Raw genomic sequence first — 16,641 nt, forward strand, 5'->3', positions numbered from 1 at the left:
CATTATACATTTTTCAAAGCATTCCACTACACCAATAAATACCAGAACTAAGGTAAATGCCAATGAGTAAGTAGGGTTAGGAAGGAAGGTCATAGTTGAAAGACAAATCTAAACCAAAAAACTAGGCCGGTTGGTGGCAGGGTGACTATAAAGTACCAAGATCCAAGGGACTAAGAGAAATGAGAAACTCATTATTGATTTACAGCTTCAGAGCCAAGAAGCTAGGACCAGATTAGGAAGCTAAGATGCCAGGGACTCATTATTTGTTTGATCCAACCTGCTCCACTTTACTTTCACTTAGCCATTGTATGGTACTAAATGTTCTGCTAGGATGCACAATTTGCTTAGATATAAGACCATGTGGGCTTTTGTTATATCTGAGTTCTTATCCAGATACTTACTAGCTGTGTGAACCTGGGCAAATCACTTTACTCATATGCTTCAGTTTCCTCATCTGTAAAATGGGGATAAATAACAGTAATTACCTCCCAGGGTTGTTTTAAGGAACAAATATTTGCAAAGTGCTTAGCAAAATGCCTCTAGGTTCTATATAAATATTAAATATTACCCCCCCCCCATTTTTAGGAAACATCCAGATTCTTAGCTCCTGATCCCATAGGATGCTTGGATCCTTTTCCCTGTCCTTGCCAGAGGATGCTGACATTGCAGAGTTAAGTCAACACTGAACCTGCCTCAGTCTAGAATATCCTACTAAAGAGAGTCGCCCTGTCAGAGTGACTTATTACCAAGGAGCTCTCCTGACCCTGCAATCACAGATATCATTATTAAGTTCCACATCATTAACTCTTAGGGCCCAATCCCTTTTGCTCAGTTGAAGAGAGCAGGATGCTACCCTGAGACTCAGGATTATTTCTTTCCCCCATCTCTGCTTCTGATTCCCTAATAACCCATCCAACCAATTCTTGTCTCACATATATCCTCTTCTTAATTCATCACCTGGAGCAGCAACTTGGAGACTAAAGTTTTCAGCCCATGTAGAATTAATAGCAAGCTTAGGAAGTATGCACAAAAATACATAGGGCAGCACCCACCAAGAAACCCTGAGTTGGTTAGCTAATGTATCCATATGAAGCTGCCATGGTGGAAAGTGTTGGCCTGAAGAGTCAAGAGATCTGTGTTCAAATTCTGATTCTAGCAGTCGTTTTTCAGTCATGGCCATCTCTTTATGATCTTATTTGGGCCTTTTTGGCAGAAATATTGGAATAGTTTGTTATTTCCTTTCCCAGATCATTTTATAGATGAGGAAACTCAGACAAACGTGGTTAAGCGTTGCCCAAGGTCACCATACTAGTTTCTGGGGCTGGATTTGAACTCAATAAGATGACTCATCCTAACTTTAGGTTTAGCATTCCATCCACTGAACCAACTGGTTCAACACCGACTAGCTACATGTCAATGAGAAAGTCACAATCTCTCAATTTTCTCTTCTGTAAAACAGGGATATTATTGACAGTGCCCTACTTCTCACATTCTTATTGTGAGGAAAATGCTTGGTGATTCTTAATTCTTAGAAAAATTACTATTTCTCTAATTCGGAGTTATTATTTATTGTGTCTGTGTGACAAGACTATAGCCATATTAGTGCATCTGGGGAACCATGTAGAAGGGTCCTCCCACCACAGTCACTTCTATATCTGTGCACCACTTAAGTATTTATGGGGTCTTATTTACTCAACATTTAATTTGCACATGTTTAACCTATATTGGTTCACTTGCTGTCTAGGGGAGAGGAGGTGGGGGGAAAACTGAAACACAAGGTTTTGCAAAGGTGAATGTTGAAAATTATCTTTATGTGTACAATTATTAATAATCTCTCCCAAAAAAGACAGGTTATCTCTGTACAGTACTGGGTGAAAAAATCAACACATTTATTAAGTATCTCCTTGTGTAAAGTATGAGTAGCAAGGAAGGAGATATAGATATGAATTTGGTAGGAAGAATGCTATGGAGGAATTGAGTTAATTCTAAGACTAATCCCTCCCTCATCCCAACGTGGGGTAGGCTGGCTGTGTGCAGGTTTGCATGTATATATTATACCCCAAGATATTGGAACAAATATTTGTATATTTGATTTTAGTTTATCTTTGAAGTAAATGTCCTTTTGTGGAAGCTAATGCAATTCTGAATGCTAAATGGAACTCAGGTGCCAGTCACAGGAGACCTACAAATGAGAGGAACACAGCCAGTGAGGCTACAGCAGATGGTAGAGAAGAGACTCTCCAATCCCTTCAGGGCCCATGAGGACTTTAGAGAGCATCAAATAAATAGGCCAGATCCTGAGAGAAGGGGACCAGAGCATCTCTTACATTTATCGCTGTATGTGTTCACACCACTCAGTCCCTACTAAATGTAAACAGATTCCTTAAAGTAGTGATTCTTTTTTTTATTTTTATTTTCCAGAGAGGCAATTGGGACAATTGCCTAGGGTTACATAACTAGAAATGTTTTGTTTGAGGCTGGATTTGAACTCAGGGCCTCCTGACTACAGGGCAGTACTGTGTCAGTGAGCTTCTCCATAATGAATTTTTATTTTTATTTTTATATGTCCTGTGCCTAACATAATACCTTGCCCTTTGGTTGCTGTTTAGTCCTGTCTACATGACTTCAAGGACTTGTGCATGAGATTTTCTTTGTAAAGATAGTGGAGTAGTTTTCCATTTTCCCCTTCCATGTGTCTCCATTTTACAGATGAGGATTGAGGCAAATAGGGTTAAGTGACTTTGGATCCTACAGCTAGTAGGTAAATGTGGCCAGGATTTGAACTCAGATCTTGCTCTATCCACTGAGTCATCTAGCTGCCCCAACATCTTGCAATTTGTAGATGCTAGATAAATGTTTGCTGAATTTTAACTCAAATCCAAGAAACAAACCCACAGAGGGAAGAGAACTAAACATTTGTTAAGTGCTTACTAGGAACTTAAAAAGTGCCAACACTTTACAAATAGTTTCTCTCTTTTAAAATCTTTTTAATTGATTATTTTTATTGTCCAATCCTTTTTAAAATAGTATTTTATTTTTCCAAATGACTCCAAAGACAGTTTTCAACATTCACTTTTGCAAAATCTTGTGTTCCAAAATTTCCCCTCTTTCCCAAGACTGCAAGCAATCAGACATGGATTAAATGTGCAATTTTCCTAAATGTAACAAATTATTAATTCATTTGATGCTGAATTAGCCATCCAGGTTCATACAACAAGACAGAGGCAGACTGAGCACCGGAACTCAGGTTTCTTGAGGTTTAGCTCAGAGTTCTTGCCACTACACACAATAACTCATAAATCTTAAACAGCCCAGACAATAGTGTCTCTCTTCTGCTTTCATTATATGGTAACTTAACCATCTTGGTTGAAACCTGTTGTTTAAATACTTTAGCATAAATCAGTTGAAAAGCATCAAAAAGCATCTTTCACTCAAACCTATTATGTTACCTCCTAGGATATGATAGTGTCATCCACTGAAAGTTGGAGAAGGGATGGAAAAATCTTAAAGGACATAAAACTGAAAAGATGTAAATTTTTCCTTATCTTTATTATTGAAACTAATTTTAAATATAATTTTTAAAAATGAAAAGAAAATGAATTCAATAACAACAAAAGTTTTGGTGTTTTAACCTCTTCATTTTCTTCTCTGACAAACAAGGAAATAAAAAATGGTGGGAACACCTGTGTGAGGTCATTGAAAGAATCCCGGGGTGTCAATCTTGTCTCTGCAAACCTGGGTAAGTCATCTCACTTTTTTCAACTTGTTTTTATTCATTCATAAAAAATGAAGACCTCGGATGGAATGATCTCTAAGGTCCCTTTCAGCACCAAATCTGACACTCCTATCACTCCTGTCTGTGCTCACAGTGCTGACACCTTCAATTTAAATTCTGTCCCAAGAATAGCCTCTCTTGCTGCTCCATGATTTGAAGTCAAGAGATGATTGCAAGGGACCTCAGAGATCAGCCAGCACCACCCTACCACACTCAAACCCCATTTATCAAGGAAAAGGTTAAGGGGCCTGCCAAAGGGTCTTGGATCCCAGGCCAGTTACTGCACCATCAAATTCACAGCAATCTCCCTGAAAAAGCTAGGTCTCTTTGATGGGTTCCTGAAGCTCCGTGTTGCCATTTCTCTTGGCCACAAGCACAGCTGAGCCCAAAGGATGGTGATAAAACTCACAGAGGCCCAGAAGTACCAGAGTTTCTCAGGACACGTGGTTGTCTGGAGCAAACAGTACTAATCTATGGAGGGGAGGCAGCAAGGGAGTGAGAAGGATCAGAGATGCTTAAGGAGCAAGTGAGAGAAGCCCAATGTTGTGTCCTGGTGCATGGAGTCATTCTGGAGGAAACCCCATGGCCCGGGGCTGCATCCTACCCACTTGGTCTTGGGCCAGGCTGGGACCACTGGCCTCTCACAACCTTGTGGGATGTTGCAACTGTGTGCACCAGGGTCAGAGAACTATGTCTCCTCCGCCTCCCCAGTCATGGCTAGAGGCACACATTCAGCCCTGACCACATCTGGAGACGGGCCAAGGGCAGGAGGGTCCAGCCCCCATCTCCCACCTGGCCAAACCACGAGGGGCTGTGCCTAGTTTCCCTGGCGTTGCCTGTCTCTATTTGGAGATAGTGAAGCGGGACTGTAATATATCCACAACAGAAAGGCACAAACATCACATCCCCAAAGCAAACTACATTCCACAAGATGCATTAGCTATCAATAGGTAGACAGTTCTGAGGCAAGGGGGTAGGGCAACATGGCTCAGGGCACTGGACTTCTCCCAGTGTCATCAGCAAGGTCAGAGAAGGAAAGATTCCCGAGCAATCTCTGATATGGAGCAGGGATTTCCAAGGGGGAAACAGACTTCAGACACAATTTTTAAAAGTTAAGACACTGGGTGCTTCTTAAGCAAAAAGTAATACTGGGTCATTGAACTGACAAGAAAGGGTCAAAATATAACTTCAAAAACCCCTAACACGCCATTGGATTCCTGGACAATGACCAATGACTGTGGGGGGAGTGATTCCACAATCTCATGAATGAGGACAGAATCACTTGGGAAAGTCAGAGTAGGCAGCTGAGGAAGCTGACTAAGTGTTAACAGCCTCATCCTCCTTCTGGGGGCAAGTCTTTTAGTAGAATGTGTTGTTCGACCTTAGTTCCTGAAGAGGACCATGATACGTAAGTGAATTGGATTTGGGGGAGGGAGGCTGTGCAAGGTCTCCTGCCTCACTTTCCCCTCCAGAACCACCTGGGTCCAGCAGCCAGATACAGATGAAGATGACTGCCCTAATGCAGAGCAGGATGGAGGATGGAGTTTGTCTAGGAAAGACTACTGCATCTCATAGCAGCAGAGAACTCGTGTGACTAACAGAAACACGAGGGAGTTGTTCTTAGGAGCAATAGCCACAAAGCTTTCCAAAATGGGAATGTCTTTCTCAGCTGCACAATTTTCTTTCAGAATTGCAGTTTCTAGGACTTTGTTCTCTCTCTCTCTTCTATGAGTCACTGCCCAAGAATGAGCAAGGATTTCACTGTCAGGTTGGTTTCTGGGCAACTACTGGCTGGAATGCTGTACAGGAGGATGTCTGCCCACCTAAATGCATTATTCACACATCACTAATGACAGGCACTGTGCTGCTGATCAGCTGGGTTCTTTGGAACATGAAGTGATCTGTAGCTTCCACATCTCTGCCCACCTTCAGGTTGAATTCTGCACATCTTCCAGCTAAAGGTACTGGAAGTACTCAAAAGGAAAAAAATGTTCTTCCTGCTGCTCTTCTTTCTTTCTGACCCTACGGTATAAATAGAACAAAATACAAAACAAATCTAAGCAACTTCAGAATCTAAAGGGATCTAAAAATCAACAATCCCAGTTAGGATTTAAGCAAGAATCCCCTCCATTGCAGCTCTGACAAGTGACCAGCCAGGATAGGCTCAAAGACCTCCAGTAATGGGGAAACATGCATCCTCCTCCCAAGAGAATCCATTCCACTTTTGATCGTTAGGAAGTTCTCCCTATCAAACCTAAATGTTGAGCCTTTCTCTTCAGTTTCCACCATGGCAGACCCTCTGGCCACAGGTAAAATACTATGTTCCATTCTAGGTATAATACTTTAAGAAGGGCAGTGAGCGTATGAAGCAATGGGGACACAGATGGGTGAAGGACCTGAATGCCCGGGACAAAATAGCATCAATGGAATAACTACGTATATCTAATATAGAGAAAAAACTTAACAAGAAATACTAGATTCAAGTATTTGAAAATTTATCCTGAGGAAGAAGATTAGGTTTATTCCATTTGGTGTCAGAGATTATAACTTAAAGCCATGGACAGACGTTGCCAAGAGGTAGTGTACTGTTTGTTATAAGGGATGACTTTTTGATAGTTTAAATTAGCCCAAATTATAAAGACTGGCTCTAGTAGATAGTGAGTTCCCCATCACTGGACGTCATTAAGTAAAAGGCTGAATAGCCACTTCTCAGGGAAGCTGTACTATAGCAGAATTTTATTTTACCATAAAATTCCTAAGAGGGAACCAGATGAAAATGTATTTGGGAAAATGTTTAAGGAAATAAAAATACAACGAAACATATTAATTTGTAGTTTTGACAATCTCATGTTGAAAGCTTCTCCACTTAAGGGCAAAGAAGAATGTTTGACAGCTCCCTATCAAGAGAGTGAAGGCAGCTCTCAGCAGGAAATAAGGCCCTATGTCACCTTAGATGTGGCTGCTTATCTTTACCCAGGACCAAAGTGCAAAAGAAGTCACCTACCTTGTTAACCTCCTAAAGTGTTCGGGGTAAGGTGGGACTCTGTTTGATGACCCATTCCCCATGGGGGTTGGTATGGTACAAGTCTAGAAGGTAGGTGTCTGGATCCAGGCAATGTTCACCTGTGGGGCAAAGGGACAATTGAAAAATAGCTATCAATGCTGGTGAAAATAGAAGAGGCAGGAAAAAAAGACAACAGGAAGAGAAAGAAGAGGAAGAAAAAGAAGACAGCTTTCTATTTGGAGGATTTTACAGTTTTCAAAGATAATGCTTTTAGGTAATGCAAGCCTTTATTGCACAGATGAAGAAGCAAAGGGTCAAATGAAGTAAAATGAGTTTTCCAAGGTCATACAACCTAATAGATATCAGACAAAAGAGCAGAAGGGACAAAGAAAAGTGGGAAAAGAAAAGGAGGAAGAGGAGGACAGAGAAGAGAAAAAAGAGCAAGTGGAGAGCAAAAATAGCAACAGGAAGAGAAGGTAGAGAAATAACATTTTTACCTACAGTTTTAAAGTTTCCAAAGACCTTTCCCCATATAATGAAAATTTTTATTGTATAGGTAAACAAGTTGAGTGCCAGGATATACAATTAATAAGTATCAAAGCTGCAAGAAAAGAAAATAAACGGAAAAAAAGAGGAACAGGAAAACAAGAAAAAAATAAAAAGAGCATATCTATAGGGTTTTTAAGTTTCCAACACTCCCTTCCCCATGTAATCTAAATATTGTTGAAGATTTTTGCTTAAAAAAAAAATAAAGGGATCCCATTTCATCCAGGGCCATCCCCAATTGTCCTGATCTACATCTGGCCACAGGACACAGATGGCTCTAGAGGAGAAAGTGAGGCAGGTGACCCTGCACAGCTCTCCCTCACCTAATTCCCCTGCATGTTATGGCATCACCTCCCTGATGTTATGGTCTTCTTTGAGAACAAAGGAGAAACAACACGTATTAATTGTATAGATGAAGACACTGAGAGGTAGAGAAATGGAAAGTCTTTTTCCAGGTCATCTAGTTACTAAATATCAAAGTTGAGATTCAAATCTGTATGCTGTTCAATGCTGTTTCCACAAACATTTCTGACAAAGTTCATTTGCTGAACTTACATGGATTGGGAATATTCCATGGATTTTATAAGATTCTTGTTGAATTGCCTTGTAACCATGTAAACTATGAAACATGCAAGACTATGCTCTAAACCCACATCGCCCACCATTCTGGAGAGAAATATCTGGCCTGCGGTAATTAGGAAATGATTAGAATATAGAACTTAGGAGGTCAAAGCCATGAATTACATCTTTGTAGGGGATGGTTAGCTTTCCATAGAAAAATATTCTGTATCTCATAGCCACAGCTCGACTCTAAATCTCATTTTTAACCTCATTCCTAACTGTCCTAATTCTGAGTCCCTAAATCTTTCCATACCAGTTGTTCATTAAACATTTCCTAAAAAACAATCATGGATTAATACGGAAGTATGTTTAAAATGATTGTACAAGTATAACCAATATCAGATTGCTTGCTGTCTTTTGAGGAAGGAGAAAAAATTTGGATTCAAAATCTTTCAAAAATGAATGTGGATAAAAGAGGGGAAAGGCCCCATGTGGGAAAGGCAAAAATGTTTCTAACGTCTCTTTTTGTAATGACAAGGAAGTGGAAATTGAGTGAATGTTCATCAGTTTGATGAACTACATGAACTAATACTAAGTGAAGTGAGAAGAACCAAGAGAACACTGTACATAGTAACAGCAAGATTAGGTGATTATCATGGTTCTTCTTAGCAATGCAATGATTCAAGGCAATCCACACCTAGGGATGGAAACTGAATGTGGATCAAAACATAGTATTTTCACCTTTTGTTGTTCGTATGCTTATTTTTTTTTTCTTTTTTGTGTTTTTCTTTTCCTTTTGATCTGATATTTGTGAGCAATATGATGAATATAGAAATATGTTTAAGAGAACTGTATATGTTTAACCTATACTGGATTGCTTGCTAACTTAGGAAGGCTGGAAGGGAGGAGAAAAGGGAAAAAAATCTGGAACATAAGGTTTTGCAAAGGTGAAAGTTGAGAACTATTTTTGCTTATATTTGGAAAAATGAAATACTAATACAAAACTTATCATGGACGAATATGAAAGTATGTTCAAAATGACCATACATGTATAACCTATATCAGATTGTTGGCTATCTTGGAGAAGAAAGGAGAAAAGAATCTGAAACTCAAAATCTTACAAAAATGAATGTTGTATCTAACCTATATCAGATTATTTGCTTTCTTGGGGAAAGGGAAGGTAAGGAAGAGGAGAAAAATTCGTAACACAAAAATTTTATAAAAATGAATATTGAAAACTATCTTTACATGTACTTGGGAAAATAAAATGCTACTGAAGAAAAGAAAGGGAAAGGGGAAAAAAAAATTTTTTTAAACCTATCATGGAGCAGCTTAGGAGGCACAATGGATAGAATATCAGCTCTGAGTCAGGAGGATCTGGATTCAAATTCAGCCTAAGACTCTTACTAGCTTTATGACTCTGGGCAAGTCATTTAACCTTGATTGCCTCAAAAATAATAACAAACAACAACAAACAAGAATCACCTATTATATAGAGTGAACTAGTAAATATGGGAATAGATACAAAATTTACATGAGATAAATATCCCTTTATTCTGCTACCTCTCTGAGGACAGGAAATGTCTTTCACTTTTTTTTTTATATCCCCACTACCTAGCCTGGGACATAGGGCTTAATTATGTTTATTGCCTGGCTTGACTGGTTTCAGAGAGCATTAGGCAAAGGAGATGAATGTGACACAAATAGAGATAACAATAAATTTAAATATTAACTGACAAATGCATCAGAAAGCTAAGTAAAGTCTGAGTCATAACTAGGTAGGTTTATTAGAGAAGATAGAATGAGTTGGACTTTAAGGGCTTCACAGGAATTAAGGAGGGGAAAAAAAAGGAAAAGAAGGAAAAAAAAATCCTGGCAAAAGGGAATGTTGTGAGTAAAGGTATCAGGTGGGAGAGCATATAGTTATTCAGAGAGTAAGAAATGTACAGTTTCCCTAAAATTTGGGATATTCAAAGAGAAGTTATATAAAATAGGTTTAGAAAGGTATAACATTAGATAATGAAAGACCTTTAAAGTAAGGCAGAGGAACTTGAGCTTTACTCAGGAGACAATAAGGATCCACTGAAGACTATGGAGCGGAAGGCTAAAATGACTAGATGGATTTTTGCCTGATCTTTTTAAACCCAGTCAAAACCTGATGCCAAATCCTCAACTTCATACTCGGCCCTGCTGCCCAAATCAGATGCTCTCTCTCTTCCCTTCCAGTCAGAAACAATAGCTTCTACCTCTGAACCCTCAAAACACTTTTCACCTCTGTTAAGGCATTTAAAGACACTTTCATGTTAAAATTATCTGAGCACCTACAGTATCTCCCCTGTTAGGTTGTGTTTATATGATCATAGACTTCAGAGCTGAAGGAGACTTTAGAAGTCATTAAACTCTATTTCTCATTTTATAGATGAAGAAATCCCAAACGAGTTAAGTGACTCAGCTATGGACACAGAAGTTAATTAATTAAAAGGAATCAGGCTTTGACCTGTGGAAGCATATTTAAAAAAATTTTTTTTTGGCAAAAATAAAAGTATATTTAATATCTACTGGTCATCCTGCCATCTAGGGGAGGGGGTGGGGGGAAGGAGGGGAAAAATTAGAACAAAAGGTTTGGCAATTGTCAATGCTGTAAAATTACCCATCCATATAACTTATAAACAAAAAGCTATTTAAAAAAAAACAAAGTATAAAAAAATTATTTACTTCCTTGTGATATCTATAATGCTTCTTATAATCATCTTGGGGTATTGAGTTGAGCCAAAAGGCATTATACCTTTCTTTACAAAGGGCAGAAGTTGGACTTTTGTATCTGCTACTCTGCCTAGATCAAATGCTGCCTATCAGGGACCCCCTGGTGTCTCTGCTTCTCCCTGACCCCCATTTTCCTGCCTCCTTTTGCATGTTATCTTCCTTAGATTCTAAGTTCCTTAAGGGTAAAGATTCTCTCTTTTTTAAAATTATAATCCCCAGCACTTAGCACAGTACCTGGCACATAGTAGCCATTGAATAAATGTTTAGTGAATTGAAAAATAATCACACAAATTGTCCTGGAAGAGTTGAAACTAAAAAGAGAGGACAGCAACAGTATTATTATTTTTTTCTTCAATAGAATCTAGGTTATTTAATTTCAAATCCAGCGCTCTTTTCATTGAGCTACATTTGGTTTTCCCCAGTCTTAAATACAAGGCCCAGATAGTGGGTGATTGAATATTGAGCTAATGAATGAGTGAGTGAATAAATAAAATCTCACAACCTAGAAGATTTCCTCTTTGATTGTCTTCATAGATGTGTCCCTACTCAAAGAAAGAATGACTGGTGGAGTGGATCACTGCCCAAGTAATTGTCTGAAAAGTCCAAAGACAGACTTACTTATGTTTCCACCGACTTCATAGAGGAGTAGATTTGATGATTCAACAGGCCCATTACTGCAGGACACAGAAAAAAGACACAGTGATACATCCTCACTGAGGATGGCCCAAAGACATTCATAATGATAAAAGCTCTCATTTCACTGGGATTTTAAGATTTGCAAAACACTTTTCAAACAACCACCCAAAAGAGACTCAGGAACCATTTAATCTAAACTCTTCATTTTATAGTTGAGTCAGTTAAGGCTCAGCATCATTAAGTGACTTGTCATCAGTTATTACCTAAGTAGTAAGTAGAAATAAAGTTTTTTGACTTGAAATGCAACATCCTTTTTACCTACTCCAAAATACCTCTCCAGCATGAGTGGGGAACTCTTTAATGACTCCACAACTATTCTTTTTTTTTTCTCTTATAGCTTTTCCTTTTTTTCTGGTTACTAACTTTTCAAATACACATTTCTTTATGAATCATATTGGAAGAGAAAAATCAGAACAAAACAACAACAAATGACCTTACACCTGGAAGTGAAGATCCCACTGATCTCTTAAGTGTAATCTTGTCACAAGTCCATCACTCATTCTCAGACTAGTTTCTCCTTTGTAAAGTGAAGAGATAGGAATGGATAATTTATCTCTAAGCTCCTCTCCAGCTCTAGATATTATGGTCTGGTCAGGGAAAAGTACAAAGGCATGTACCAGAACTGCATACCAGATCTTCACAAGGTGAGCAAAGAATATAGCTGAATGAATGACATGCTCAATATATAGAGGTCTGCAGAAAACTAAATCAAATGAACAATCACCCAAGGGTAAGGGATAGGAAAGCAGAAACCAACTTTAAGTCATCTACCTACCTTCCTTACTTCCCTCCCTTCTTGCTGGGAGTGGGCAAAGGTATGGTAACATAAGAAGGTCTGGAACCTTAGTCTGTTACATTCATTGGCAGATGGTTTTCCTTGAGATAATACTTGTTATGGAATAATTTGAGCTCTGTGTTATCTTAACTGAGTTTGAATTGGAATTTTGATATCGACTACTTTTGGACAAATAATTTTCTCTCTCAGGTTACAGTTTCTGTATCTCTGAACTGTAGTAATTGGACTAAATTAATTATAAGATCACTTTCAGTTCTAAATCCTATGATATATAAGAAAAATCTGTAAGAGTTATGTAGATTATTTAGAATATAGAAGCATTATAGAAATGGAAATTATTATCCTCTTCTTCCACAAAAGTCACTTTTCCCTCTAAGACCAAGGCATGAGTGGATATTAAATAACTAAGAGGCCAGCTGTTCTTCAAAACATTGCCCAGACACTGCTCAAATTCACTTTTTTCTCTGAGAGGAGAGGATTCTTTCCCTTTATACCATTAGTGCCTTTTAAAGATCTTTGGGGACATATGAGCTAGTATTCAGTGCTAAGGTTATGTTCTGACATCATCATGCCATCAGAGACTCAAGAGTTAAAAGGAACCTTAGAGGTCATCTAGTCCAACACTCACATTTTACAGAGGAGGAAACCGACTTATGTAAGTTTACAGAGATAGTTAAGCAATTCTGGGATGTGAATCTAGGGGTCTTCCAGTCTGAAGTCCAGTACCCCATCTGCATTTAAAGTAGGAAGGTATTTTAGAGACCCCAGCGTAACCCTTTCATTTTATAGAAGGAAAAACTGAGGACCAGAGGACACACTTATCCAAAAGCTTAGTGGTTAGAACAAAGCACTTAGGAGGTGAGAAGGCTAAACATCGTTTAATTTTTATAGGGGCAAGCTAAACTGCAGAAGCAATATTAAAACTAGGGTCCGCTGGTTCTGAACGCGACACTCTTTCCATCACTGTCAGACTGCTCACTAGCCCCCCGAGTTTCCAGGCAGGAGTTACCATTGGACGGGGCTGACAGTATTCATGACGTTCCAGCTGTTGGAGCAGAGGTGCCTCTGGAACTGCTTCAGCACATCAGCTGCTTTGGTGCCGTTATGGAGATGTACTTCCAAGCAGTCCTTCAGGAGCAGAGCAGCCTGGATTTTCACCACTTTGGATGGCTGAGGAATGAAGGACACACACATGCAAGTACAGACATGAGAGACTCGTTAAAGGAGAACAGGGTTCCTCTCACTGCTCCATAGGCTGCACCCCTGACTCTCTAGACTTTCTCTACAATGCCCTCCCTGCAAGATCGTCCCACCTCTAGATTTCTCCCACTGGAAGTACCCTCTGCCCTTGGACCTTTCTCCCTGTGATTAACTGATTCTTCCCAGAGCTTTCTGTTTAAGGAAAAAGCCCAAACTTACTAGATTGGCTCAGGGAATAGAATGCTGAATCTGGAGTCAGGAGATCCGAGTTCAAGTTCAGCCTAAAACCCTTATAACCTGTATGATCTTCTGTTTGCCTTAATCCAAGGGAAACATAAATGGCCAATTACTCTGGTACCTTTGCCAAGAAATGCATAGTATGGTTCATGGGGTCAGAAAGAATTGGACAGGATTGAAGAACTAAACAACAATAGCCCCGACCAGCCACGTCTCATTCCTCTGCAGAATTGCTTTACAATGTCCAATTCACCAGGTACTTTCATCATTTTTCAGCTTCCTTTCAGATTATCTTCTCCCATTAGAATGTAAGCTCCTTGAGGGAAGGAACTGCTTTTCTTTCTACACAGATTTGTATTTCCAGCCTTTAGCAGGTCCCTGGTATATGATAGTTACACTCACAAATGCCTGTGGATCTGACATGTGTGTACTCTCCATTCCATCTCCTTTTTCTGCTTCTTGTCTTCCCTGCCTGGAATGTACTTCCCTCCTCCTCTCTACTTTCGGAGCCCCTGGCTTCCTTCAAGGCTCTCCTCGAGTGCCATCTCATTGTGGCTGTTCAGTCACATTCCCATCTTCGTGCTGCCCTTTGGGGTTTTCTTGGCAAGGAGATGGGAGTTATTTGTGGTTATTCAGTTGCTGGAGTCATGTCTGCCTCTCTGTGACCTCATTTGGGTGTTTCTAGGCAGAGGTACCAGAATGCTTTGCCATTTACTTCTCCAACTCATTTTATAGATGAGGAAACTGAGGCAGACAGGATTGAGGGACTTGCCAAGGGTGGTATACCTAATAAGTATCTGAGGTTGAATTTACTGATTCTAAGTCAGAATCCTATCCACTGTGCCCCACCTAGCTGTCATCTTCTTAACAAGGTCAATTCTTTTCCAGGGGTTAGTGTCTTCTCTTCTGAAACAACTTATAAAAATATCTATTTTGCATTTACTTATCTGTACACATGTATCTTCTCCTGAGAGAATTTAAGGTCATAGAGGATAAGTGTTTTGTTTTTGCATAATGCCTCATACAAAGGAGGTGTTTGATAAATGCTAATTGAGTGAATAAATGAATGATACAGACTTTAGAAGGCTGAACAGGAAAGTGCACAATTCAATAACTACCTACAATATATTTTCTTTTTTTTAAGATTTACAAAATATATTTAATAACTTATTTCACTTGATCCTTACAAAAATCCTGTGAACTGGTACTTTTCTTCTGAATTTTATTTATTTAATTTTTTCCCCCAGTTACATTTCAGACAAAAAATTTTTTTACATTTGTTTTTTTTTAATTTTTGAGTTCTAGGTTCTCTCCTTTATCCCCACTCACAATTAAGAAACCACATGTGAAGTTAAACATTTCCATAAAGTCAAGTTGTGAAAGAAAACAGTATACCTCCTATCTTAATGAAAATAAAAACCCTCAAGAAAAATTAAAGCGAGAGAAAGAGACACATACAGAGACAGAGAGAGAAAAAGAGAGACAGACAGACAGACAGAGACAGAGACAGAGACAGACAGAGACAGAGGAGGAGAGAGAATGCTTTAATATGTATTCAGACACAATCAGTTCCTTTTCTGGGTATAGATAGGCTTTTTCAACATAAATCTTTCAGTGTAGTTGTGGATCATTGTACTACTAAAAATGGCAATGTCATTTACAGCTAGTCATCCCAGAACATTGCTATTACTTCTACAATATGTTTTTAATAATCTCATTCTGGTCACTGCTATAAAGACTATCCTTTTTATTATTATTTATTTTAATATTCTCTTGGACAAGCCCTAAAGCTGTGAATTATGAGATCACAGATCTATCAAAGTGTTGGTTTATATGCAAGTAGAAGTGAGGGAAGGGAGAAGTATAAAGATGAAAAATTACAATAGTTCCTACTCCAAAGGAACTTAAGATTCACTGCAGGGATTCACTATGTGTACACATAAGATATAAGCAGAGTTGTTCATGCCTGAGCAGCTGGGTGTTGCTGTGAATAGAATGCCAGGTACAGAGTCAGGAAGACTCATCAAATCTGACCTTAGACTTGTTGGGTAACACTGGGCAAGTCACTTAACTCTACTTGCCTCAGTTTCCTCACCTGAAAAATGAGAAGGGAATGGCAAATCACTTCAATATCTCTGGCAAGAAAATCCTTAAATGGGGTCACAAAGAGTAAAGTATAATTAGGCAATTATTAAATTTCCAGCGTGTTGTGGCGAACGCTACAACTCAGAATTTGATTTATTGACTTGTTGATCATCTAGACTTAAGATATGTTGGTGAAAATATTAATAACGTAGATTAAAATTTAATGTATCATGTGCAGAAATGCCCCCTCCTCTTCAAAAGAGCCAGTTATTAAACATTTATCAACACAGTTTAGAATATAAGATAGTGAAAGGAAAGAGACAAAGTACACTTAAGAAAATTTAAGAAGAAAACTATTTCTGTACTCTTAGGACTGCTAAGGTTTTCCCCATCAGTTCTGTAGGTGAATTCTCATATACTGAATTAATAATTTAAATGTTACTAAATGTCTTTCAATTAAAATATAAGCTCCACGAAAGCAGAAAGTCTTACTTTTCTATTTGTATCCTCGGTGCTTAGTATATACTAAGTGCTTAGTAAACGACTTTTCATGTATTTCATGTATGAGCACGGACAAACTGACATCTACCTTGAAGGATGAGAATGGTTTCAAAAGGCAGAGGGGAGGAGAGAATGAATGAGCTTCAGGAATGGGGAACAGACTGAAAAAATTTGGGGCAAAACTAGAGAAAAGTTAGTAGCACGATCTGATTGAAGAGGAGAAAGGATGAAATAAGCCTCATTTTGAAATAAAGCTGAAAAGATTGAGCAAAATTAGGGAAGAAAGCTTGACTTGGGAGATCATAATACGTTGTTCTAAAGGCAATAGAGAGCCACCATGGATGTACATGTATACATACACATTGGGTGAACACAGGAAGTTTAATAAAATAGCAAGTGAACACAGTGAATGACCCTTTTTTGTTATTAAGTCATGGCTGAATCTTTGTGATCTCATTTGGCTTTTTTTTTTTTTTT

General features: G+C 38.7%; 1 protein-coding gene across 4 annotated transcripts in view; it reads right to left on the bottom strand.

Moving 5' to 3' along the window:
• Positions 1-3,611: 3,611 nt before the first annotated feature.
• Positions 3,612-16,641, bottom strand: part of ARHGAP40 (Rho GTPase activating protein 40) — a 117,794-nt gene continuing 104,764 nt past the window's right edge. For all 4 annotated transcript variants that reach the window (XM_031954025.1, XM_003757001.4, XM_023507318.2 and 1 more), the window contains exons 13-16: positions 13,151-13,311; positions 11,268-11,323; positions 6,780-6,898; positions 3,612-5,797 (exon numbers count right to left, since the gene is read on the bottom strand). In XM_031954025.1, coding sequence (XP_031809885.1) covers positions 6,792-6,898; positions 11,268-11,323; positions 13,151-13,311 — 324 coding nt within the window. In that variant the 3' untranslated portion in view covers positions 3,612-5,797; positions 6,780-6,791. The remainder of the gene's footprint in view (positions 5,798-6,779; positions 6,899-11,267; positions 11,324-13,150; positions 13,312-16,641) is intronic.

The sequence above is a fragment of the Sarcophilus harrisii genome, chromosome 2, assembly GCF_902635505.1.
Source record: "Sarcophilus harrisii chromosome 2, mSarHar1.11, whole genome shotgun sequence".
NCBI classification, from domain to species: domain Eukaryota; kingdom Metazoa; phylum Chordata; class Mammalia; order Dasyuromorphia; family Dasyuridae; genus Sarcophilus; species Sarcophilus harrisii.